General features: G+C 31.4%; 1 protein-coding gene across 1 annotated transcript in view; it reads left to right on the plus strand.

Moving 5' to 3' along the window:
• LOC114341475 (uncharacterized) overlaps window positions 1–5,484 on the plus strand; it is a 98,244-nt gene extending 92,760 nt beyond the window's left edge. The window contains exon 5 of the mRNA XM_050658879.1: window positions 38–5,484. Coding sequence (XP_050514836.1) covers window positions 38–1,077 — 1,040 coding nt within the window. The 3' untranslated portion in view covers window positions 1,078–5,484. The remainder of the gene's footprint in view (window positions 1–37) is intronic.
• Window positions 5,485–11,785: the final 6,301 nt, after the last annotated feature.

Below are 11,785 nucleotides of genomic sequence, written 5' to 3' on the forward strand. Positions count from 1 at the left end.
ACATGAAATATTACAATAACACGAACTTAATTTTTAGGTATTATTTATGGAGAGTCCAAAAGAAATAGAGTAGGCAGAAAAGAAGGAAAAGAAGTTTCCAATGAATCATCAAAATGGAAAACATGCAAACTGTACTCGAAAGCGGGCATATTCATTACTGATCCAGGCCTATTTTATAAAAATGCTCATACTAATCCTCAAAAATATGGATATCGCAAAATGTTTACATGGGAAGAGGAAGACAATATTCGTAAAACATGGATTTTAGACAACCATTTTGAACTGCCTGAATATATCTTACAAGTGTCCGAAGACTTACTGACGGACATTAAAGAATATATTATGCGTAAAGCTCCATTTGAAGAAGCCCAACTGGACCGAGAAAAATATCATATGAGTGCAACGGAGGACAGACAAGTAAAACATAACCAAACAAAATCACTTTTGAAAATACTAACTGAACAAATTTTAAAAATAACTATAGACACGGAACATTACAACAATCTGCTAGATGCTGTATACAAAAATCAAGAAAATAGTAATAAACAACAGTATCAGATTGTTACCAAATTGGAACTAGTTCATAATGATATTTTAGATTCAAAAGAAAAACAAGAAAACTTGACCAGAACAAGCGAAAACCTTCAAAACGAAATCCAAGAATTAAAAAGTAACCATGATGAGATAAGCACATCTCTTATTACTGTAGAAGAGATAGAACAATTAGTAAAAGAGAATGCAACAAAAACGGTTTTAGAAGATCTAAAAGAAGGTGTTGGAAACTGTCTCCAAAGGTTAAATCCCAGTCCCGTAGTTCAAACAGTGGTTGAAGAGGTAATACCAAAAATTAAAGTAGGTGTAGAAGCAGTAAATTCAAAAATTAAAGAAGGAATAGAGTTAGTTGCTCCAAAAATTAATGAGGGGGCAGAAAAAGTTCTTCCAAAGATTCAAGATTTAAGTAATGATATTTCGAATAATATTCCCGTTGCTAGTGAAGTAATTAAGAAAGGACTTGAAGAATCAGTACAAAATGTCTCAAGAGGCGTGGAGACTTTTAAGAGCTGGTTCAATCGTTAAGAATATAAATTATAGCCTGTGTCCACGGATGGGGTGCCCAAGAGGAAAAACTTTTTTATTTTCAATTTTAGCGAAAAATGTTATTCTTGATAAAAAGTTTTGATTGTTCTAAAATCCCATGAAACAAAATTAAATTCAAGTTTTTCAAAACCTGCTTAATTTTGTAGCCAATTTTATGTAACTCCGTATAAATCTTTGCACTAAGTTCGAAATCGTAACAATAATTTAGTGCTGCTAAGCTACGCTGTAGCTTAGTAACTTTCAACTTCGATAAATAATTTGCGAATTGTCTCGACAATTTTAAGCGTTCAACAAAGAATTTATCTTGTGAACTGTTATTCTTGATAAATATTTTGCTTATTCTAAAACCCCATAAAAAGAAAACATTAAATTTTAATATCAATAACAAAACGATAATAAGCAATAATAGGAAAAATAACAGTAAATAAAAAAATTTAAAGCACTCATCGGAGTGCCGACAGAAGTGAAAACTTCTTATAGTATATAAATTACGAACTTAATGCTTTTCCACATCCAAAAATAATTGCTATACCTATATTATATACGCGTTGCGTACATTCTATGCTGTTTATATATACATACACATAATATATTTACGTACAAAATTTAGTTCGGCAAAGTGATGACGGTCGCAAACTCAATACTTTTTTCCTATCTAAACAGTGCTCAACGTCCCTAAAAAAGTTATCACTTTAAAAATTTATTTCGTCAAACAATGACGGTCGCTAATTTAATACTTTTTCCCCATCTAAAAAGTGCACAACGTCCCTAAAGAAGTTTCCACTTCAAAAATTTATTTCGTCGAAGCAATAACGGTCGCTAATTCAATACTTCTTACCCATTAAAAAAGTGTACAACGTCCCTAAGGAAGTTTTCATTTCAAAAATTGATTTCGCCGAAGCGATGACGGTCGCTAATTCAACACTTTTTCCCCATCTAAAAAGTGTATAACTAAAACGTCCCTAAAAAAGTTTCGCTTCAAAAATTTATTTCGTCGAAGCAATGACAGTCGCGATGACGGTCGATAATTCAATACTTTTTCTCCATCTAAAAAGACCACAACGTCCCTAAAGAAGTTTTCACTTGAAAAATTTATTTCGTCGAACCAATAACGGTCGCTAATTTAATACGTTTTCCCCATCTAAAAAGTGCACAACATCCCTAAAGAACTTTTCACTTAAAAAATTTATTTCGCCGAAGTGATGACGGTCGCTAATTCAATACTTTTTCCCCATCTAAAAAGTGCACAACGTCATTAAAGAAATGTTCACTCCAAAAATATATTTCGTCGAAGCAATGACGGCCGCGATGACGGTCGCTAATTCAATATTTTCCACATCTAAAAAGGGCAAAACGTCCCTAAAGAAGTTTTCACTTCAAAATATTATTTCGTAGAAGCAATTACGGTCGCGGTGACGGCCGCTAATTCAATACTTTTTCCCCATCTAAAAAGTACACAACGTCCCTAAAGAAGTTGTCACTTCAAAAAAACAACTATTTGACGTAGCCTTCACCAACTTCAAAATATCTCTCCACCCTAGCAGGTCTGGGGTGATACCTCTGACGGCATTTATCATTGCTTGTTTCAGATCTTCAATATTATGATTTAGATTTCTTTTGTAAACATTCTGTTTTAAGAAGCCCCATAAAAAGAAATCCAAAATAATTAAATCTGTTGGTCGGGGCAGAAAAAATATCGGTCCCTACCTTCCAATCCATCTTTCAAGGAAAATACTCATCTAGCCATCCTGTTATCAGCAAACTCGAATGTGACGAACAGCCATCATGTTGAAAATACATTTTACTTCTTTTCTCCAAGAGAAGTTCATCTACTTCCGATATTAAATAGTTGTCTAACAAATTGAAATATTCTTCCTGTTTTAGTCTTCTCCAGAAAATACGGTCCGGTAATTCGAACTGGTAAAACAGCACACCAAACACTTACCTCCTTATAAAATTGTCTATTACGTTGAATCCTGAAATAGCTATTTGTATAACAAGGGAGGAAAGTGCTACTTTTCCTCCCGAGAATGAGGTAGTAATTATTCAAGGGAGGAAAAGGCACTTTACTCCCATGTTATACATATGGTTTTTCCACCTTCCTCAAATAACAAGTCATTTTTTCATTTTTACTTAATTTATTTATGTAACTAACCAACAAAATTTATTAAAACTAAAACTAACAAGTAGGTAGAATATAACTGTCAACTGTCAAATATAAGTCAAATTATTAATGTAAACATTGTTAAATCAAAATAACAATTTACTGTTTTTACCATTCTGCAAAATACAGAGTGTTTTAAAAATAAACGTTAAAATGTATAGATACACGTAAAAATGTAAGATATTGTACAGGCCGTCAATAATTTATACATATTTCATGCATGAAATACCATGACGTCACTTTTATTTTCCTCCCTAGGGAGGAAAAGTACAATTTTGCTCCCTACAATCTGGTCCGGAAAAGTTTACTTTCGGTAGAGGTAGGTGGAAATAAATATTTTCACTAGCCCAATACCGACAATTTTAGGATGAAACGATTCCATTTGTCGTGAACGCGGACTCATCAGAAAATAGAATATTGTAGTGAAAGAAGCGGTAATTCATAAGTGTTTCACCAATGATTGCGCAAAAGTCAAGCCTCGTGTCATAATCACAATATTGTAAGATGTGAATAAATTTTGAGTTGAAGGGATGAATGTTGTTTTGCTTGAATTTTTTGTGTAAGTTACTTTTGCTAAAGCCAACTTCCGCTGTTCTTTTTCGTAAACTTAAACTTGGATTTTCCTTTACTGACTGCATAGCGCATAGCTAGTACTATAGGGCAGTAGCTGCTTCATCGTCCTCACTATACATCGTTTTCGACCTTTTTCTGTTTTCAACAGATCCTGTCTCATTGAATTCCTTCATTAGTTTCTTCAATCCATTTCGCGTAGCGAGTAAGTACAGTTACGATCATTGAATAGTTTACAGGCTTACGTATCTAGGAGCCAGTTTTTTTAATTTTTACCTCGTTTAAACCCACCTTTTACGTCAAAGTGACGTTAACAGTGGTGTATCTACAATGGGTTGATTAAAGTTAAAAAATCAAAATAATATAAATATATTTTACAAAATTTAAAAAAATGGATCGTATAGAAAGAAGTTTTTTTGAATAAACTGGATTATGGTCTTAATAGGTCACGAAAATAGGGAATTATGGTTTTAAAATATCCATTATTTTAAATCTATTTTATATTAAATAATGATAACAATGTTAAATAATAAACAATAATTTGTGTAATTCTTCTACGTTCAGTGCAAATACTGCCCGGAAATGCTTGTCTCTTCGTTAGCTTTTTGAGCTCTGGCAAAAAGAGATTCACTCAAATAATTTACTAACAACTCATCCTGTTGATATGTGGAGATCTTCTGCTCCCTTGAACCGCCCAACCTTGGTATAGAGTGATTATTATCCCATCTTTCTTTGATTTCCCATATGCGCATATGGCTCACGTACAAATCTGCAGCAACTTTCCTTAGTGAACAACATTCTTCGAGTTTGGCAATTGCTCTTGCTTTTTGCATATCACTCAAATGCATTCATTTTGGAGGAGTTTTCAACACTAGCGAATTTTTTGACAAGCATTGACTTTTTGAAATTTTTTGATTTTGGCATTTATCAAATCCGTAAGACACTGCAATTGTAGAGTATTACAATATAAAAATTAAGGTGTACACTATTCAGTGTTCGTAACTGTACATCTGAATATTTTTCATTGAACATTTCAATCGCATGTCGATGCGAAACAGCTCCAATTTCATAACACTTTACAAGATAAATTCCTTGTTGGATGCTCAACAATCTCTTATCGAAAAAGCATGACAATTTGCAAATTATTTATTGGAGTTGACATTTACTAAGTTACATTGTAGCTTAGCAACGCTAGATTATTGTCACGATTTCGAACTTAGTGCAAAAATTTATACGGATTTACATACAATAGGCTACAAAATTAAGCAGGTTTAGGAAACCTTAAATTTTATTTCGTTTTATGGGGTTTAAGAACAAGCAAAACTTTTTATCAAGAATGACATTTTTCGCTAAAATTGAAATTAAAAAAGTATTTCCTCTTGGACACCCTATCCGAGGACACACTGTATAATTATAGAGAGAATATATTTTATCATGTCACAGTAGCCGATACTTCGTTTCTTATTTGACGTATATTTAGATACATTTATATATAAATATTTTAAATAATATACTGTATGTTCTCTAATCTTCAATTTTTAGGTTTTTCTGACTTTGCAGATATACATATACAAACGTACTAATATTGTAACCAATTCAGTTTCCTTACCTCTCGTGTGCAATCCTAACAAAATAAACAAGTAATTATTTAATTATCAGCAGTAATTATACGAGCGCTCTAAAATTATCGATTTCTATCCCGAGTGACACTTTGACAGTTTTAATTTCACAACCCGAAAGGGAGTGAAATTATGTCAAAGTGTCATACGCTGGGCTAATTAGCAAAATACAAGGAAAAGTTATTTACCAGCAATTTTATTGCTGGAATCGAACCTTATGATTTTATATATTAATAATATAGGTATGCAAAGTCCGCAGATAGTGTGCTACTTTTTTTATAAACAAAATTGCCCCCAAAAATCGTGTTTTTTTCAATTTTTGCTCTATAGCTCCAAATATTTTAACTTTACAAAAAAAAAACACTCAAATAAAAATTCACCGTAATTAAATTCTGCAGACATGTTTTTCCCGATTTACTTCGACAAAAATTTTCCCCGGAAAATGCGGGTTTTTCCAACAAACTCTTTAATTTTCAACTAAAATTTTAGATTAGTAATTGTTTATCGATAATTAAATAGCTTGCTAATATAAAAGCTCTTTCCGCATAGATTATAATTCCAGAAGCCGATGAAAATTTAATGAACAGTTTAGCAACAATTGCATTGTTAATTAAAAATTTAAGGTCACTATAATAACCACAATAATTATGATACATAAGGATAACTATGATTTTTGTATAAAAAGACACTGTACATATCCAATTTACTTTACAGAATTGAAATTGGACTATTTAAGCGGCCTCAGGAATATTTTAAAATTACAAACAATTTTTTGGCTTATAAACAAATAGAATAACTCGGTAAATATTAAATTAAATTAAATCATAAAAATGGTATTGAAAAAAAAAAAGTGGAAGGACGCTTCTTTTAAAGAACAAACGTTTAATCGTGATGAGTAGTTCCTGAGATACAACCGGTCAAATTTGACAGGCATTTACGGCAAAGATATAAACAGTTACAGTAGGATCATAATTTTCAAACCATTATCTTTTTATTTTTGTCCTCTTTCTCCACACCAATTTTAATAACTTTAAAATATTCATAACATATATTATTATAATAAAAACTATCGATATTACGAGTAAAAATTGCCAAAAATACATAGCAAAATTCCAATCAAAAATTAGGTTGCAAAAAATGTAATCTCAAAGTTCAAAATCGGTAGACGTTAACAAAATGCATTTTCTCGGCTTTCCATGGAGCAATTTTCTTCATTCTTTTTTTGTTCCCAAGTAAATCGAGTAGAGCCATCTAACTAACGCATTATTAAATCTCAAACTTCCTTTTGTTTTGTTATAATAGATTAATTTTTTTATAAGAAAAGAAAACTACATATTTTTTCCAGTTGTAGACTTTTTTTAGATAAACTTACTATAATTCTACCTTTTAACGTTAAAAACACAAATATTCTCATTTGAAAGCTGTATAATTATTTAAACAATCTTTATTTAAACAAATTAAAAAATTTTGTTATAATAAATAAATAAATTTATTATAACAAAACAAAAGCAATTTCGACATTTAATAATGCTTTAGTTAGATGGCTGTACTTAAGAACAAAAACAGAATGAAGAAAATTGGTCCATGGGAAGCCGAGAAAATGCATTTTTTTAACGTATACCGATTTTGAACTTTGAGATTACATTTTCTCAATTATAATTTGAGATTAATTTTTGATTAGAATTTTGCTATTTTGGCAATTTTCATTCGTAATATCGATAGTTTTTATTATAATAATATATGTTATAAATATTTTAAAGTTATAAAAATTGGTGTGGAGAAAGAGGACAACAATAAAAAGGTGATGGTTCGAAAACTATGATCCTATTGTTTATATCTTTGGCGTAAATGAAGGTCAATTTTGACCGGTTGTATCGCAGGAACCACTCATCACAATTAAACGTTTGTTCTTTTAAAAGAAGCGTCCTTCCGCTTTTTTTTTTCAATACCGTTTTCATGATTTAATTTAGTGTAATATTTCCCGAGATATTCTATTTGTTTTTAAGCCAAAAAATTATTTATAATTTTAAAATATTCATAAGGCCGCTTAAATAGTCCAATTTTAATTCTGTAAAGTACATTAGATAGGTACAGTGTCTTTTTATACAAAAATTATAGTTATTTTTATGTATCATAATTATTGTGGTTATTATAGCGACCGTAAATTTTTAATTAACAATTCAATTGTTGCTAAACTGTTCATTAAATCTCCGTCGGCTTCTGGAATTATAATCTATATGAAAAGAGCTTTTATATTACCAAGTTATTTAATTATTGATGAACAATTACTTATCTAAAATTTTAGTTGAAAATTAAAGATTTTCTTAGAGAAACCCGCATTTTCCGGGGAAAATTTTCGTCGAAGTTAATCAGGAAAAACACATCTTTATTCAAAATTTAATTACAATGAATTTTTATTTGGGTGTTTTTGGTATAAAGTTAAAATCTTTGGAGTTATAGAGCAAAAATTGAAGAAAAAAAACGCGATTTTCGGGCGCCATTTTGTTTATAAAAAAAGTAGCACACTATCTGCGGACTTTGCATAACTATATTAGGTTTGTTATAGCATCAGTTCCAAACGGTTTGAAACCATCAGGGAATAGTGGACCAGCGCGAGTAGAGGGGATAGCACGGGTGACTGTATTATGTTTTCTCACTGACCAACTGTTTGCTGAAGGTTTCTGACTAGTTTGACTGTTTGTTAGAACAAACCTATAATTAGTATACACAATCACAAGACTCGATTCCAGCAATAAAATTGCTGGTAAATAACTTTTCCCAAAAATGGCCTATTCTCCGATAATCTGCCCAGACTATCACGAGGTAAAAACAAACCAGTAATTTCTAAGAATTAGAGTAAAATTCGGTAAGATTACTTCATGAATAAAACTGTTTTTATATCATTTTAAGTAATATTTTGTTGATATTTTCGCCTGAATATTTGCTAAATCTGTTTCTTGGTGTTCTCTGTGACAAGTTGTAAAACATTAATGGATATTAATGTCACCGAATATTCATGTTGGCGCAACAATGAAGGGCATCTAATTTTTCAGGTGTAAATTGGAATACTTTGGTCACATAATGCGTCACCCAGAAAATTATGACATACTTCACCTTGTCATGCAAGGTAAAATAATGGGAAAAAGAAGTGTGGGCCGCCGTACAACTTCTTGGCTTAAAAACCTACGCCAATGGTTTGGGAAAACGCACTGAACTATTTCGTGCGGCTGTAAATAAGACAGTGATTGTTAATATGCTGGGCAACATGAGAGCCAACGAGCGACAAGCGGTCTCGGCACCTTAAGAAGAAGAAGGGCATATGACGTAATACTTGACGACGGGAAATTATCGAAAAAAATTACCAATAATAATATCACTAGAGAGTTAGAATAAATTGGCAATATGAGAATTGACGTCATAGGATTTGAAGAATATCGCAAATCATTACATGACATTTTAGTTAAATCTGACAGTTGTCAGAATATTTATATTTATAAAAACATCAATATTTATACAAATATTTGCCAGAATAATATTATATAAAATATTTTAATGTAAAAATAAATAAATATACAATCAAATTTCACCATACAGTTTCCGAATAGGTATACCAATGACATAAAATATTTGTATTTACATCGCTGAAAAATACTAACCTAGAAATTACAATTGTCATTTTACCATATGATCTTGTGACAATACTGTCACAATCGATTACTTTTGTGTCAAATTATTTTTATTCGTATTATTAATTGGTTACCTATTTAGATTATTGTAATCGCCAACCAATTATACGTCTATAAGTATAAGTCGTTTTAATATAAAGAGTAATAATAGAGCATTGGATAATCTGTGACGCTCTGAATTTTTTTCGATAATTTCCCGTCGTCAAGTATAACGTCAGATGCCCGTCGTTGCTACGCAAAAATGAACATTCGGTGACTGACAATTAATGTTTTACATCTTACCGAATTACACTCGAACTCTTTTATAAATTACTGATTTGTTTTGCGCTCGTGACAAATTATGCCAAATTTTCATTCTATGATAATAATCTGATTGGACAGAATTAAACAAGTTATGATAAATCATTAAAAAATAGCGGCTGTAATTTTAATCTTGAAGGTTCCTGTTGGTCAGAATATCTATGAATGGAAAAATCAGTGAGATGCCTTGAAAATTTATATAAAAAACATATAATTATGCTATCCGAATATCAAAGCACTGCGATATAATAGTGAAGTCACTGAAGGTAAATATGAGCTATTACTTCTGGTTTCGGTGAACCTCCATCGATTTTCATGAGAATTGGTGAGTGGTTAGAGGATACCTCAAGGAACCAAAGTGATATGCTGCCAACTTGCGCTTTTACCTTGGAGATGGATGCCACCTTTTCTTGGAGGTAGATTCCATTCCTTCTCAGGGGTGAAAATTATTTTATTAAAAATAACTCCAGAAATTGATAGAGGGACACAGGGCCGCCTCTACCATGTGTGCTAAGTGTGCATCGCACACAGGCGGCCAACAATAGGGGCGGCCAAACGCAGTCCACTCTGTAAACTCTGAAATTAGAGCTATTCAACCATACTTTATCGCAGAAAAAAGCCCTTGTAAAACATTTCCAAACTTAACAACTATAAGAGCAATAAAATGAAGCGCTAAAAATGGGTCCTATCCTATATTGCTATGTTCCTGAGCGATATTTTACAGCTTAGTCTGGCCATCCACTAGAATCACCGTGGGACACATTTTCGCGCTTCACTTTACTGGTCTCACAGCGCTGTAAATTGTCGCTTGTCTGGCCTAACTCTACCTATAGCTAAGGGTGAGCGGTGGTTTTCAAAATTTAAAATTATTAAAAACTATTTTCGACCCTAAATGAAGCAAGATAGACTTTGTGCTTTAGCAATAGGCGGGTTCTCATTAGTCAACCTCATTGATCAATAGCGCTGATTCTATGCAACTAAACATAGAATTCAAATTCACACTATTTCAAGGATATTGAATTCGGTCTACAAAGTGCTAACTTTAATCATCGCTGTAAAGAAGAAAATTGTGCATATTGACGTTCGCATTGTGTGTGAATATTTAAAAAACGTAATTAAAAATAGGAAAACAAGAACATCTCTCACTGTCTTTTGCAATGGAAAAACCTCTTAAACGTTTTGGTTCGGGCAATTCGCTTGGCCGAACCAAAACAATTTGGGTTTATGGTTTATACAGATCATCTGTTCGTGTACCACTTTTATTTGCTTTTAATATTTTATTCAGTTCATTTATTTTTAATATTGTTTAGAGTCAGGGTTTCTATTTCCATTCCAAAACAATTTCAAAACTTCATAGCATTTTTCCCGCTTTATTATATTTTTATATTGTTCACTCCTAATATTCCATAGCACTCCTCTCTCTGGTATAATTCTAGAAACTTGCAGATATAGTTGTCTCTCCATTTAAAATTTGACATTTTTCACGAAATTACAATATATTTATGGTTTTCACAAAGAATTTAACCTGATCTCATATGCTTACTATACAGAGAGAGTCTGTAATTTGGAATAAATTCAATATCTCAAATACGAACTGTTTTTTTGAAAAATGCTCAGACACGTCGATTAGTATTTCAAATTGTCATTTTTGACATATAATAATAATGTATACAGGGTGTCCGAATTTAGAGATATGACGTCATCGTTGATTTTCTTAAATGGTAACACTGTCATTTTGATAGCTATTTTGATAGCATGTGTAAAATTATACATAACTGCAAAGTTTTAAATTTTTATTCCCTACCATTTACGAGATAATAAAAAATAACAAATTCATGAAAAACAAGTAATCAAATAATAATTGAATTTAATTATTTCAATTAAGCTAATGCTCATAACGTTGCCCATTGACAATTTGACAATAATTGAGGGCAACATTATGAGTATTTGCTTAATTAAAATAATTAAATTCAATTGTTATTTGATTACTTGTTTTTCATAACTTTGTTATTTTCTATTATCTTTTAAATGGTAGAGAATAAAAATTTGATATTTTGCAGTTGTATATAACTTTACTATTTTTGCAAATAAAACACTACTTAAAAGCAAAATACTGTCTATTAAAACCAAGATGAGAATGTATAACACCATAATTAGACCAATATTATTATACGCAGCAGAAACAATGACGATGACTAAAAAAGATGAAGAAAACTTAAGAATAGTGGAGAGAAAGATCATGAGAACCATACTGGGACCAATCAGAACAGAGCAAAATGAATATCGAAGCCGAACAAATGCAGAGATTAAGAAAGTACTAAAAGAAGATATCGTGACCAAAATAAAGC

Source organism: Diabrotica virgifera, chromosome 8 (genome assembly GCF_917563875.1).
Source record: "Diabrotica virgifera virgifera chromosome 8, PGI_DIABVI_V3a".
Classification (NCBI taxonomy): Eukaryota; Metazoa; Arthropoda; class Insecta; order Coleoptera; family Chrysomelidae; genus Diabrotica; species Diabrotica virgifera.